The 16,837-nt window shown below is 35.8% G+C and overlaps 1 protein-coding gene across 4 annotated transcripts in view; it reads right to left on the bottom strand.

Moving 5' to 3' along the window:
• Positions 1-9,467: 9,467 nt before the first annotated feature.
• Positions 9,468-16,837, bottom strand: part of SNX13 (sorting nexin 13) — a 110,305-nt gene continuing 102,935 nt past the window's right edge. For all 4 annotated transcript variants that reach the window (XM_015245633.3, XM_006211724.3, XM_072964895.1 and 1 more), the window contains 2 exons: positions 15,475-15,587; positions 9,468-12,995 (listed from right to left, as the gene is read on the bottom strand). In XM_015245633.3, coding sequence (XP_015101119.1) covers positions 12,748-12,995; positions 15,475-15,587 — 361 coding nt within the window. In that variant the 3' untranslated portion in view covers positions 9,468-12,747. The remainder of the gene's footprint in view (positions 12,996-15,474; positions 15,588-16,837) is intronic.

Genomic DNA, 16,837 nt, shown 5'->3' with positions numbered 1-16,837 from the left:
AACTTAATTTGAGATGGACTGAAGATTTAAATGTGAAATCTAAAACTATAAAACTTCTGAAAGAAAACACAAGAATATAGCTTTGTAGTATTGATTTAAGCAAAGTTTTCTTAGACAAGACAGAAGAAACAAAAAGGGAATAGATAAACAAGATTATACTGTATAGCACAGGGAAATACATACAAGATCTTATGGTAGCTCACAGAGAAAAAAATGTGACAATGAATATATATATATTCATGTATAACTGAAAAATTGTGCTCTACACTGGAATTTGACACAACATTGTAAAATGATTATAAATCAATAAAAATGTTTTAAAAAAAGAAATTTGATAAATTCATCAAAATTTCAAAATCCTGTTAGTTGAAAAGACACTGTTAAGGAAATTAAAAGATAAGCCATAGAGTGAGAGGAAATCTTTGCAAAACACACGTCTGTTAAATGACTTGTTTCCAGAATATAAAAAGAATTCTCAGGGCTCATTAATAAGAAACTAAACAACACAATTACAAAGAAATGAGCAAAAGATTTGAACACGCACTTTACCAAAGAGGAGAAAGGATGGCAAATAAGCATATGAAAAGATACACAAAATATCAGTCATCAGAAAAATACATATTAAAGTCACAATAAAAGACAACCATCCACCCATTAGAATGGCTACACTGAAAATAAAAGCCTTATGATACCAAATGCTGACAAGGATGCGAGAAACTGAAACTCTTACAAAATGCTAGTGGGAATCCAAAATGCTAGAACCACTTCAGAAAATAGTTTGGCAGTTTCTAATAAAATTAAATATATATATCATATAACCTAAAAATCCCTCTCCTAGGAATTTACTCAAGAGAATAAAAGCTTATGTCCACACATAGACTTGTACGTGAGTGCTTATTCTGACACCAACTGGTGCACTGCAATACAATTCTGATGCTAGCCGCTGGGAGTTAACACCACATTCCACAGGTTTAAAGGCACAATCTGCACAAGACTGCCCTTACCCCTGATGCCGGCTGCACTGAGGGGTGCTCAGGTCACCTGTACTTTTGATTAACTGGCTACAAACCCAGGGGTGCCCACAACCTCCTCAGGTTTGATAATTCACTAGAATTATCCACAGAATTCAGAAAAGCATTAATATTATGATTATAGTTTTACTTTAAAGGAAAAAAATGATGACCAGTCAAGTGAAGAGACACAAAGGGTGAGGTCTGGGAGGTCCCACAATGTGGAGGTTCCATGCCCCGCTCCCATGGAATCAGGGTGGGTGGTCACACTATTGGCACAGCAGTGTGCTCTCCAACCAGGATGCTCTACTGAGCTTTGATGTCCAGAATTCTGACCGAGGTTTCATCACAGAGAGGTATGATCGAAATCATTGGCCATGTGATTGAATTCAATCGCCAGTCCTCCTTCCTGCCCTAGAAGTTCCCAAACCTCTAATCACATGGTTGATCTTTCTGGTGACAAGCCCTATCCTAAGCCAGACCACTTCCTTAGCATAAACTCAGAAGATTCAAGGGGCTCGTGAGTAGCAAAGACAACCCTAATGCTCACAAAATTCCATGGAGCTGGAGTATACCTCCCGGGAGCCAGTCAAATTCTTTATTATACAACAATACTTACAGCAGCTTTACTCATTATTACCAAAATCTTGAAAGAACCCAAATGTCCTTCAACTGGTGAGTGGATAAAACAAATGAGGTATATCCATACCATGGAATATTAATAGTAAAAAGGAATATTAACAAAAAAGGAATATTAACAATAAAATTGCTATATCTAACAACATTGATGAATTTCAAGAACAGTATGACAGGTTGTTTTTTTTTTTAACCTAGGCATTGTAAACGGAATAACTATCTACATAGCATTGTCTTATGACCTGTAGCATCAGAGGAATAGTTCCTTTTGTATAAGCCATAATCATTACACTTAGTTCAGGGTTTTACAGCCTCAGTGCTGTTGATATCTTGGACCAGATAGTGCTTTGCTGTGGGGTGCTGCAGGACGTGTAGCAATATCCCTGCCCCTACTCATTAAGATGCTAACAGCAACTTCCCCAGCCCTGACAGTCAAAAACGTCCAGACATCCCCAAATGTTCCATGAGGGATAATTTACCCCTAGTTTAAAACTGCTAATTCAGTCAAATACAATTTTTACAGTTTTCATAATTTAAATATTTTGCAAAGACAAACATAACTTACTTGATCCATAAATCAGTGTAGGAAATTCACAGCATTCAAATTATGCTTTTCATAGGAAAACTTCATCCAAGTTTTGGTAAGTTAGAAACCTTAGAGAACTACTGTTCACTCTAGGGCGGATATATAATCATTTTAAACCAAAATTATTAAAACTGTCTGATTTGTCCAAATATTCCCTTTGTCTAGTATTATCTAAATTTTTCCTGTATTTGCATTCCTAATTATTAAAATGGGGCCTAGCGTTTTTCTTATTTCTTCTTGTTATACACATATAATGTATGTACACCTCTATTTCTTATGTTGTATCCTAGCAATCAAGACCATTAATTTAAAGAAGGACTAATTTTTTTTTCACCCACCTCCTTCAGGTGAGTTTGAGTTTTGTTAAGAGCTAACAAACTTACCCACTGGACTTTTTTTTACTTTCTCTCTGAAGATATTGTTCTTCCCTTGTTTTAAATTTATATAAATCCTACTTAGTCTATTTACACGATCAAAGTAAGAGCTCCATTAAATTCAAGAGACTTTAAATCTAATTTATTATTTATGGAGATAAAGAAAGTCTCAACAAATGCATATAGAAAATATTTCATAAGTCATGAAAGAATTTTATTCAACTCTTGAGTAAGCTAAGGGAATTCTGGAGGAGCTGAGTGCTGGATTTCTTGCTACTTCAGTATATATGTGTGTGTATTTTATTTGTTTTTAACACAAAGCTCTTTTTCATATCTTAACCTGGTTTGTCATGGGGTTTTATTTGCTTTTAAATAAGTGAGAAAGAAAAATCTGGCTACTCAGCACCCTTCCAGTTACAAAGGAAGTTATGAAGTTCCTGACAAGCCAGAAGTAATCTTTTCCATTCCATCTACAGTCCTATTCCATTGTACAGACTCATTGATAAAACTGTTACCAAAAAAACACAAATTCTTAATTTCAACTATTCTTACTCTAAAACCATGTGAAACAAATTTCAATTTTTCTTAAATTTTTCTGTGAATTCTCTATTTGATGGTTAATCTGTATTTCAGAATTAGATATCCTCAGTGGTGCTTATAAATGATCGATTTTTATGCCCCATTAATTTCCAGAAGTTGAGAGACAGTTAAGTGGGTGAATGCCAGCTGCAAATACAATTTTACAATTATAAAGAGACTATTTGTAAAAGGCTAATTACTTCTTTTTTACTAAGAGAGAAAGGCTTTCCCCCCATTTACACACACACACACACACACACACACACAGAAGTAGCAGGCTCACTTTTTGAATTCCAACCATGAATCAAAAATACAGAACAAAACTCACCAATTTGTTGTAGCAGCTTTGGAAGGAAAGAGGTCAGAAACGCAGAGGATTCCAGGGAGCCACTGTCTTTCAAGCAGGCACAAAAACTTTTTTTCTTGAACTTTGTTTAGCTTATTTTACTGTAAAGAAGACAGACAACATGGCTGATTCTACCTCTGGCAGCAGAAACACCATTACGGTGTAAGCTGCAACGTGAACAACCTCTTAATTCCACAGATGAGACCAGCTATTAGTCTGACTAGACCAATGTCTGATATGCCAGTAAGATATTTAAGAATCCTCACGACAGGCAAACAACAAAAAGAGAAGGGCCAAGATGGCGGATTAGAAGGTTGCGTGTAGCTCACCTTCTCCCATAAATACGTCAAGACTGACGTCCACGGACCCACCCAGCCAATCAGAGCACCTGCTGAACGCTGACAGAACATCGCTTCTTCAAAAGACAAAATAAGCCACAAATCCAGTAGGAGAAAAGGAAAAAAGAAGGAAGAAAAAGCAGAACAGTGCGGGACCAGTCCCGCCGGGAGGGAGCGGCAAAGGAGGACCAGCGCTCGTTCGCTGGGGCTCCCCCTCTCCAGTGGAGAGGTCAGCGGGACGGCGGGGGAGCCTCCGAGGCTCGGACGGATCTGTACGCAATAGCCCTTGACTGACAGAACTAAGCAAAACGGGCACAGAGGGTCCTCGAGACCCCTAGCCCTAGAGGCAAACCAGCAGGTGTGGGATGGGACCCGCTTCCTCAGCCAGGCGGAGGACTCGGGCCACCGTACAGAGGCAATCCCGGGGGACTGCAGGGTGCTATGCGCCGTTGCTGGGAGGGTATGCAGAGCAGAACAAACTCGTTCCCTAACTAAATACGCACAGAAAAGAGCAAAGCAACACTGCTGCTGTGCCCTGGGGGAGGGGCTCCATTGTCTTTGTCTCCTCAGACCCTCAACAGCATTACTGGCTCGTTCGGGAGAAGAGAGGTGGGGCGGAGCCACAGCCACCATGTTCTGCAGGAGGCTTCCAGGCGGCAGTGGGGTCAAAACCTGAATCTATATTCAGGAGCTCCGCAACCTCATTGGTGGGACTGAAATTTGTTTACAGCCCCAGGCAGAGAGGAACATTCTGCCCCAGTGCCTCTGTGAACTCGCTCCTCTAACACAAACGAACAAGGAGCGGAGTTCTCGCACAGAGCAGGGGCGAGGGCCGTGCGGCAGTTTTCTCCAACTCCAGCTATGGAGTGCGGCCCAGGGAGTGGCACTGAACCGGGGAGCGACCCGCCCACTTACCGTGCACAGGCGCAGGGACGAGACACGAGACACGAGACACGGTGTTGGGAGGAAGCACCACCTGCCTGCTACTGGCACTGGGAGCAGCACAGATGGGGGCGTGGCCAGAGGGCTTCTGGAAACAGTGAGAAGAGTTTGCGTAGCAGGGCTAGGGCAGGAGCCGCAACAACCACAGAACAAAATGGAGGCCCCATTCAATAGCCAGGGCAGGCTCTGGCCACCAGAACACCAGCCACACCCCCAACCAAAGGGTAAGACAAAAGGTTCAGAAGGAAGACTTGGCAACCACCCATATTTAAGAAGGACCTCTGGACAAAATTATTAAGACTTCAGTCTTCATGGGAACACATCCACTTTTTTTTCTTTTTCTAATTTTTAATTAAAAAAAATTTTTATGTTCCTATGTTTTAAACCCTTTTAAAATATTTACTAATTTTTAAAATTTGCCTCAGTGTGACCTGTATTTGTTTTGTTATCAATTATACTGTTATCAAATCTTTTTTCTTCTTCTAAATTTCTCAACTTGATTTTTTTGTTCTTGTTATTATACTGTTTTCAAATCATTTTTTCTTCAAGTTTTAAAAAATTTGTCTCAACTTTTTCTCTTCATTTTGTTTTTCTGTTATTGATCATACTGTTTTCAAATCTTTTTTCTCTTTTAAATTTCTTCTTTTTTTAGTTTTATTTCCACATCCGCTTTAGATAAATAAATAAGAAAATAAACCCCTTTAGGACCACAGTAGATAACTGATACTCCATAATCCATAGTGCCAGATAGATATGAGTAAAATGATGAAGCAGAGGAACCACTACCAATTAAAATAAGAGAAATCCCCTGAAAGAACGATCAATGAAATAGACCTTGATAGTCTACTACAGCATGATTTCAAAATAAGAGTGATCAAAGTACTGAAGAAACTAAAAAGAGATTGTGAATAGAGACACAGAATATGTCAAAAAGGAAACTGAAACTATAGAGGAGCCAATTAAAATTGGAAAACTCATTTGCTGAGATGAGAGCTGAGCTAAAGGCTGTAAAAAGCCAGCTAGATAACGCAGAGGAACAAATAAGTGATTTAGAAGACAGGACAACAGAAATCATCCTGAGAGAAAAACAAATAAAAACCAATGAAAACAATATAAAGGACCTATGGGAAAATATAAAGCGTGCCAACTGATGCATTATAGGAGTCCCAGAAGGAGAAGAAAGAGCAAGGGGGATGAAAAGGTATTTGAAGAAATCATGACTGAAAACTTCCCAAACCTAAAGGAGGAATCAGATATCTAAGTACAGGAAGCACAGAGGGTCCTGAACAAGAAGAATCCAAACAGACCCACACCAAGACATATTATAATCAGGATGGCCAGCGTTAAGGATAAAGAAATGATTCTAAAGGAAGCAAGAGAAAAACAAAGAGTTAGTTACAAGGGAACCCCCATAAGGCTTTCAGCTGATTTCTCTCCACAAACACTACAGGTCAGCGGGAGTGGCAAGATACATTCAAAGTCCTGAATGAGAAAAAGATGCAACCTAGGATACTTCATCCAGCAAGTCTATCCTTTAGAATAGAAGGAGAGATAAAGAATTTCACAGCCTAGCAAAAACTGAAAGAATTTAGCAACATTAAACCTATGTTAAAATAAATATTGAAAGGTTTACTCTAAATAGAAAAAAGCAGGATGCTACAGAAAGGAGAAAACCATAATTGGAAAGGTGGTAACTACAATGAATTACAACAGAATAAACATGAAATTGTAAAAGAGGACACCTAAATCATTAAGGGTGGGAGAGGGGAACAAGAAAACACAGCTTTTTTTTTTTCTTTCTTTTTTTTTTGTTCTCAGTAGGATGGGTTTAAGCTTATATTACCATCAGTTTAAAACAAACAGATATAGTAATGGCTTAATATATATATACAACACAGAGTAACCACAAGCCAAAAGCTTACAACAGTCACAAAAACTAAAAACAAACCAAGATAATACAAAAGAAAGTTATCAAACCACAAAAAGAAAAAGAAAGATACAAAGAAGAAATACCATATCAACTGCAAAAAACTAAGTTCAAAATGGCAATAAACATATATCTATCAATAATTTCTGTAAATGTCAGTGGACTAAATGCTCCAATCAAAAGACACAGAGTGGCAGACTGGATAATAAAACAAGAACATACAATATGCTGCATACAAGAGACCCATTTTGGGGAGAAGGATACACATAGAGAATGAGAATGAAAAAATATTCCATGCAAATGGAAATGACAAGAAAGCAGAAGTACCAATACTGATTTCAGACAAAATAAACTTTAAAACAAAGGCCATAAAGAAAGATAAAGAAGGACATAATGATTAAAGGAGCAAACAAGATGAGGATATTATACTTGTTAACATACATGCATCCAATATAGGAGCAGCTAAATACACAAAGCAAATACTAACAGATATAAAGGGAGAAACTGATGGGAACACAATCATAGTAGGAGACTTTAATACTCCATTAACATCACTGGATAGATCTTCCAGACAGAATATTAATAAGGCAACAGAGAAACTAAATGATACAACAGAATAATTAGATTTGGTTGATATTTTCAGAACATTTAATCCCCCCAAAATAGAATATACATTCTTTTCAAGTGCACATGGAACATTTTCTAGGATAGATCATGTACTCAGGCACAAAAGAAGCCTCAACAAATTTAAGAAGATAGAAATTATTTCAAGCATCTTTTCTGACCACAATGCCATGAAACTAGTAATCAACTACAGAAAAACAAAGGAGAAAAAAAATGACAGCATGGTGATTAAACAACATGCTACTAAAAAACCAATGTGTCAATGATGAAATCCAAGAAGAAATTAAAAAATACTTTGAGACGAACGACAATGAAAACACAACCACACAGAATCTATGGGATGCAGCAGAAGCAGTCCTAAGAGGGAAGTTCATAGCGATACAGGCCTTCCTCAAAAAAAAAAAAAAAACCTCAATCTAACCTACTAGCTAAAAGAATAAGAAAAAGAGCAAACAAAACCAAAAGTCAGCAGAAGGAAGGAAATAATAAAGATGAAGGAGAAAATAAATAAAATAGAGATTAAAAATCAATAGGAAAAATCAATCAAACCAAGGGCTGGTTTTTTGAAATAGTTAAAAAAAAAAAAAAAAAAGACAAACCTTTGGTCAAGCTCACCAAGAAGAGAAAACAGAGAGTGCAAATAAACAAAATAAGAAAGGAAAATGGGGAAATAACAACCAATATCACAGAAGTACAGAATATCATATGAGAATACTATGAACTACTATATGAAAACAAAACAGATAACCTAGAAGAAATGGACAGGTTTCTGGAAACATATAGTCCACCAAGACTGAGTCAAGAAGAAACTGACCAGAAAATCACTAGAAATGAAACAAACCAATCATTAGAAATGAAACTGAATTAGCAATGAAAAAATCCCCCTACAAACAAAAGTCCAGGACCAGATGACTTCACTGGGGGATTACACCAATCATACAAAGAAGAACTCATACTGGTATTTCTCAAACTCTTCCAGAAGATTGAAAAGGAGGGAGTATTCCCAAACTCATTCTATGAAGCCACCATCATCCCGATACCAAAACCAGACAAAGACACTACCAAAAAAAGAAAATTACAGACCAACATCACTGATGAACATAGATGCAAAAATCCTCAACAAAATATTAGCAAACAGAATCCAACAGCACATTAAAAAGGGCATACACCATGATCAAGTTGGGTTCATCGCTGGAACACAAGGATAGATGCAGAAAAAGCATTTGATAAAATTCAACACCCATTTAATGATAAAAACCCTTACCAAACTGGGTACAGAGGGAACATATCTCAACATAATAAAAGCTATTTCTGACAAACCTACAGCCAGCATAGTACTCAACAGTGAAAAACTGAAAACCGTCCCACTAAAATCTGGGACAAGACAAGGTTTTCCACTCTCACCACTTCTAGTCAACATAGTTTTGGAAGTCCTAGCCACAGCAATCAGGCAAGAAAAAGAAATAAAAAGGATCCAAATTGGAAAAGAAGAGGTAAAATCGTCCATATATGCAGATGACATGATACTATATATAGAAAACCCTAAAAGCTCCACACAAAAACTTCTAGAACTAATAAAAGAATTTGGCACAAGTTATACAAAAGTATAAACTTATTCCTCCAGGAACATCTTAAAGGGACCAATATTTTACAGTACACATTTTAAGAAATACTATATCTGCCCCTAGTAGGGTAGTAGTAATTACATTGATGTCTGAGAAGACTGTGGATACAGATCCAAGAAGGTTGCAAATATTATGACCAACGAGGCACAGCAACATTGCTGAGTGCTGAATCTATTGCCTTTAGAATAGAAACCTCTAAACTATTAGGAAGATTGTGAATTAAAAATAAGATCAAATAAAAATTGTTAATAGATTACTTATAAATCTTTTTTTCTATGTGAAAATTATGCTTTTGTATAATAGGGAAGTATGAAGTTTCTTTAACATTGTGGAAATAAATTTCTTGCCCCATAAATGGAAAAATTAAATTCCATTTGCTTGATTTCTAAAATAAAAAGAAAGGAAAATACACACAGATATTGAAAATAAGACAACTGAGCAAGCATTTTTTTAAAGTAATAAAAATACATCACTACTAAATAAATTCAACAAAAATGTCTGTTAATACTTTATTAGTATTTTCTAATGGACAGAACATAACACAAACCAAAGAAAATTTTTAACCTTCTTTTTTAGTTCAATAAAAATAACTGACATTCTGAATGTTGTTTCTTCTTTGTTAAAGAAGTACTGATAGAATAGTTAGGCACACAGTTGACACTTACTGTACAATGATATGCACAAGTTATCTTTTAACAATTATAATCCTAAAATGTGCTCTTTATATTTTTCCCTTGTAATACAGGAGCCGTGCTCCTATAAGCAAATTTACTAATAACAAAAGAATTTTACAAGGAGTGACAAAAAGACTTTTAAAACAAGTCCTTAAATAAAAGGATGCAGCAACAACGGAATGTAAGTTGTTGGGTTAAGAAGACAGTTTAAACTAGATCTCAAAACATTAAAAAATTCATTTATTTTACAATTACTCAAATACACATGCATTAAATGAAAATATTGCACAAATTAAAATTTTAGATTGCGAAATTTTATATTTTTCTTAATTTTAAAAAAATTGGTACACTTTCCGGTAGCACTTAACTATTTGATTTTTCCCAAACACCAGTAGCACAAACTTAAAATGAGGGAACTAAAATATTCAAGAAAGTTTTAAATTAAAAAAATTAAGGCTAACCAAGTGCAACCATTGGTCAATGGCACAACTGTTTTCAGCAACTATTCAGAACACCCTAATCATAGGAAATACCCATCTAAGCACTGTTTTAAAAATCATACAATCAATTTTCTAGGTGAATGTAAGTTAGTATTGATGGTTTCTAAATAGTTTGTTACTGGAAAAGTCGGAAAAGCCAAACAGAATGATTAATTTTGAAGGTTCTTGCCTAAAGGCACCACTGACTTAAAAACACATTCAAAAATCAAATAGAAGACATAAATTTTCTTCACGTATATATTCATATATGCAGTAAATGCATTAAATGGAATAACTTTATTAAAACGTAGTACACTGTACTTGACTTATGGGTTAACTATTTTACACACAGCTCAACCAAGTCATTCAAAAAGTATCTCTAATTTTAGCATGACCACTGCTCTCTCTGACGTAAAACACAGGTGTGCAATGAGAAGATGCACACTATTTACACAGACTATCATTTGATGTTTCTGCTTTTGAAATATAAACTCTTTTAAACAAAAATTATTTTAAAAACCCATTTACTCAAATAGTTTTTGGTATGACTGCAGTTATCTTGCAGGGCTTTATGAAAATTTGCAATCCTGTATGACCTTTCTTTCCCTGGTTGATGGCCAGCATCCCCCACGTTACCTAGAAATGCTTTTTCACATGTACACACTAGGTTCTTACATGAATTCCTGTGTTTACTCTTAGATTTATTTATGTCAAAAATAGACCTGACATGGGTAGGGGTACATTTGAAAATCATTGCACTTATGGCCATGCTGATGCCTCCTACAGACGTATTTCACGTATCTTTTCTTCTAAAGCCTGGGGCATGGGGAGGGACCAGGGCAGGAAGACACAATGAGAAGAAGAAATATTATTCCTTCCACGAGTGTCAATAAGGGTCTTTCTTCATTTGCAAGGTTAAATGAAAGGAGTTTCATTTATGTAATTCTGAAGACATGCAACACAGGCTGAATATACGCATACTATAAGTATGCACAACAGCATTATTGATAAATATGATTATTATCACAAAGCTTTAAAGGAAGGCTTTATTCTATTAGGCTTCACTTTGTAAGTAGAATCTCAGTGAAAACAAGACAATAATATCTTGTTCTAATCTTAAAGCTCCCAAACAACTGGGATACCAATACTCTGTCCCTTTATCTTAAGCACCCGGACGTTCTTTAAATACCAGGATCTTGGCTCAGTGGTCTGATAAACAGCTTCACTATTTTAAGGTTTTAGTGTTAAATATTTTTAAAACAAAAATGCTGACACACCGAAACCCTTAGTCAGTGGAAGTAATTAAAACTATGCAGAAATTCTGCACTCAAGGGATAAGAAGACTTCCAAGATGGGCAAATGGAGAATGAGAAAACTACAGGAAATGCAGAAGCTCCGAAACTGCAAAAGATATTTTGTTGTTGTCGGTATAAAATTATTTTGGGGACTTAAATGTATACACCAAGGGGTTTTGCCAACTTGCTTTATTTAGTAGAATTTTACATTATGCAAAATATAAATAAAAGCATATTTTAAAAAATATTATAGTTCTGTTTTCATTATTTATTTTCATATATGTACACTATAATAGTTAGGAACTTGTATGTTTACATATGACTAATAAGCCCATTTAATCCTTTGATCTGATATTTTTGCAATCACCTAACGTATGTCTAGATCACACAATTTAAAATTATCATATAGTAACTTTTGATAGAGTACTGTTTTTAATTCCCGTATTTTTAGAAGTATTTGGCAGTTCTTTCAACAAATTATACCCCCTATTATATAATCAGTAATCTCTTGAAGATAAAGAAAACTGTAATAATTTCAAACCTAAATAAAGCTACCATATGCTTCTTTTTGCACACAGAATGCCAAAATAAAACTTATGACTGAGTACCATAAGAGCAAAACAGAGCCCTTAAGACACATAAGAATCAATTAAAATTTGTTTTCTACCAATGAATAACAAGCCAATCAAATTTTGGTTTTGATTGGTTTTATTTTATACTAGGTTTTTATTTTTATGTCACAAACCTGTAATTCAGATATAATGTTACTTCATACTTTAAGGGCATTCTGTCACTTTCCCCAGACCTTAAACAGATGTTCTAAAGATCATTCACCTACACTATATCAAAATTTCGACAAAGAGCTATAAAATCATTATGCAAAACAAATCCCTCCAAATGGTACATTGCACAGTTTCCCACTGTTAAACAAATTAGCCAATTTCTCTGTGAACCATTGTTTTGTGCTTTCCTTAGCTCTCTTATATACACTCTGGCACCTTGTCATTGCTGGAGAATGCTGATTAGTTTGCAACGGAAGAGACCAACGTCATTCTCGCTTGAGATGGGGGCAGTATCCTCTCAGTGTTGCAAAAATATGCACCAAATCATTTAAGACACGGAAATCTCTCTTGATAGTGGCTGGATTATAGACAAGGATGAGAAGAACCACAGTCTTATGGATGTATTAATAATCTACTTTGAGACACTAAAAGACTGGTGCAGACACAACAGTATATGAGTTAAGCCCCAGAAGATATGTCCATAGCATTAGTCCTGGACAAAATGAACACCAGCTTCATAGATTGGAGTGTCACCTTTTCTGTAAAGAAGGCGCTTGAGTAGTTTGAAGTTTCTGTTTATATTTCTGCATCTGCTTTGATCGTGAATGCAGTTTGTTGAAAAGTTCACGGAATTTATACTGTGGAAATAAGGTTTCCAAAAAGCCTTCCAGAAAGACATAAACCATTCTCCTATTTAACTGGTTGTGCTGAAACATTTCAAAAACACGAAGAATACCTTTCCGTGTTGTCTCAGCCCCAATAATGTGCTTCAGTTCATCTAAATGAAGAGGGGAAGGGAAAAATAAACATAATTCATTACTCAAAGGAAATACAAGGTCCAAACTATGCTAAGTCAAAGTATGCAAAGTACACAGCAGAGTAACTGATAAATAGCAAGTATTCAGTTAATGAGTTTTGGCTATGTATTTTAACTGACTTGAAATTTATATATTTTAAGCATGCATGAATCTACCTATGCAATAGATACTGGAAAACAATACAGCACAGGAGAAAGTAGGATCCAGACTCAGGAACCCCAAATTAGAGTTACAATCATGTTCCTTAACACTTATATGATAACTTACCTACCCTGAATTTGTTTCCTCATCTGTAAAATGGGGATTTATAATAACCACTATCTATATAACTGTAAGGATGTATAAAGCTTTGACGAGATAATGTGAAAAGTGATCTGTAAACTGGAAAACTATACAACTATTCTTACTTTGCCTAATGCATAGTGAGAAATACTATAAGGAAATGTGTTAAGGCTAATCTATGATCTCAAAAAACTTGCAACACAGGGCAATTAAAACACTAAAAGCACAAAGATTTTTATGGGGGGGGGGCAGAATTCCACATGAGCTAATAAGGAGAGGTTCCCTTCAAGGAAGTGACAACTCAAGTAGACCTTACTTCCTGGGCAGGATTTTGATAGGTGCAAACAGATGAAAGATTTAAGGACTAGAAGGGGCAAATGAGCACTAAGTGGGAACAAAAAACAAGACAAGCTCAAGCAACAGGATAGTATAGTATGGTTGAACTTTAGGATTCCTGTAAGAGAAAGCGGTGAAAAGAATGGAAAACTGACAGTGCCCTCTCTGACTGTCAGAGTGAGCAAGTTTGGAGTTTACTCACAGGAAACATGAAGGTACTACAGATACGTGCATTTGGAACATCACATATGATTGTTCTTAATTATTCATAATCAGGGCTCCAGTAGCAGTGAATATTACTTTACTGCTTTCAAAAGAAACACGCAACTTCCAAAAACTATGTTTCTAACTAGGGTACAATATAATTTAAAGCAAACAGTTTTTAAATTTACTAAAAAACAGGTGAGGGACTATGTATATATAAAATTTACACTTTTCTATCTATCCACACCTCCTTTAAGTCTTAAGTGTCATCTTCTCAGGAAGGCCTTCCCTGGCCACCCTATCTACAACTGCAACTCACCTGATATTTCCCTTTTCCAGCACTATTTGTTCCTTAGCACTTACCACTATCCAACACACCGTGCTTTATCTATTTCTTTTGTCTGTTTTCTGTGTATCCCCTAGTAGAATATAAACTCCAAGAAGGCAAAGGTAAGTGCGAAGAATAGTATCTGGCCCATGAAACACTCTCATTAAATATTTACTGTATAATGCATTAAGATTTCTTTCAGCTGGAAAACTGAGTCAGTCTATAGCACCATCTGGTTTATTTTAATAGTATATTAAATAACATCCTAGGTGACTGTTTCTTTTTATTTTTCTAAAATGTTATTTCTGTAACTTGGTTTTTATCTCCAAGTTCAACAGTATAGTCTTTGGGCAGGATTAATAGCCATGTGACAAATGTCCAATTAACTGACAGAAGACAAGGCTGATTAAAATTTATAATGAAAATATAGTTTTAAATTAAAGGAAAACAGAATTACAGGAAAACAGGTATTATATGATTACTAAAGAACTTAAATATTTCTTCCCTATTCTCTACATCCATAATTAAAATGTGGAAAAGAGATATCTAGGTATTTTCAAGGATATTTACAAACAAAGAAGAAATCAAACAACCACTCAGCCACACAAAACTTCTATAGAGAGAAGACAAAAGAGACAAAGTGAATCATAAGTTAGTGAGATGGCGGTGTTCTAAAGTAATTCCAACTAGATCAACAGAATGCCACAATGTATACATTCTTTAGGATCATGCTTTGATAAAGATTAAGAATGGACCAATCAGTGTTTCTATGAAAGGGGCTTCTTTGAAAAAATTTGTCTGTTCTCTTAAATAGAACAAATATTCTTCCTGAAAACTTTAGACTTCGTATACTTTTATTAGCCTTTTCATCTGTCACAGATTTTATTTAACATCAACTTTACCCTCAAAACAGTTCAAGACAGCAAAGTGAAGTGGTTAAAAGCATCACTTTTCTTCAAGTGGTTGAAAGCAGTGGCTTTCAAGCATTAACTCAGAGCTGAGTCAGAGTCCCAACAATCACTTACTAGCTATAAACCTTGGGTGACTCACTTGACCTCTTTGAGCTTCTATTTCCACATATAAAGCTGTGATGTTAACAGTGCCTAGGCTTCATAATATTGTTATGAGGATTAAAGATAAATGAGAAAGGCCTAGCACAGTGTCTAGTATGTGATTAGCCATCAAATGATAGTTTTTATAATCAAAGGCAGCCAAACTCAGCAAGCTCAATGCCATAAATTCAGAAGAACTACAAATTAATGAGATTTATACCAAAAATGTTCACTTACCTGGCATAATTGAAAGTAATTTAGTTTTTCCTGCAACTCTTGTTCTCATTCGAATAGCTTTATCTCTGCATGGAACAGTCTCTGCTAAAATGCCATTTGGCCAAAAGGCATCTCTATTTAAGAAGATTAAATAAATTTTGTGAACATTTTCATTTTCTAAGGATACAAGTTGGTAAAATTATTCCAATTTTCTACAGAAAATACAAATGTAAACAAAAAGGGGAAACAGTTCTGAAATTTTTTCAACAAACAGTAAGTGCAGGGTTCAGTTTTAGGTGTAAAATTATATACACAAGGGAAAAATAACAGAAAAGGTCTGCCTTCAAGTAACTTATAACAAAGCCAATATAAAACATCTTCTGCACCCACATCCTATAGCTGTACTGATCATAATGTTCCTTTTACATATATAACCCATTGTCCTTTACTTTCACAGCGTGCTTGATTCCTGTTCCCTAGTTCTCAGGCCAAAGATAGGAATTGAGCACAACAACTAAGCTTTGATCTGGGAGTTTGATCTGAGAGAGAGGCTCCCCAGAGTAGTCGTTCTTAACTCTGCCTATTAGAAACACCTGGGAGCTTTAAAAGTTCTTAATGTCCAGGCCATCCACCAGATTAATTAAATCAAAGTCCTTGCAAATGGTACCCAAGCATCAGCACTTATTTTAAAGCTCTCCAAGTGATTCCAGTGCACAGGCAAGGTTGAGAATCACTGCTCCAGAGGAACAACATTTACCCACCATGAAACAGAATGAACGTGCCAGGGCAGGTGGTCCGGCTCTTAGAAACAGTATGGTATCGTACGGAGAAACTTAGCTTCAGATGGAGAAACCTGTTCCTCACTTTACTGAACATGAGCCTTTGGGCAAGCTGCTTAACTTCTCTAACTCTCATTTTCCTCATAACAAAATGGAGACAAAAATCCCTGCCTTGTAAAACAGGATAAAAATCAGACAGTGTACATAAGCAGGTGGACAGTGCCAAGTAAATAGTGTTCGATGTTGATAGTTCCCTTATCTCTAACTTTCAAAAGAGAGTTTTATTTCTCGGCCACACCAGGCTTCCTTGAAGGGACTGAATCTTATCTCTCAGTCCCCAGTGAAAGGGGTAGACACAGAGGAAAGGCTCAGAATATTTCTGCAGAATGAACACATGAACTGGAGTATCACTGCTCTTAATTGATATTCTTTTCAGAGGGTTGAACAGTTAATAAAAAATTAGACCATGGCCAGAGACATACGTATTTCTAACATTTTTCATTTAAAATCAAGGATAGCAAATACAACTGAGAAAAATTAACCTCTCAAACTAGGTAATTTGATTATATGACCATACCAAGTCTACACTAATATTTCAATTATTT

This window comes from Vicugna pacos, chromosome 7, assembly GCF_048564905.1.
Source record: "Vicugna pacos chromosome 7, VicPac4, whole genome shotgun sequence".
NCBI lineage: Eukaryota > Metazoa > Chordata > Mammalia > Artiodactyla > Camelidae > Vicugna > Vicugna pacos.
This window is presented reverse-complemented; position numbering and strand designations above follow the sequence as displayed.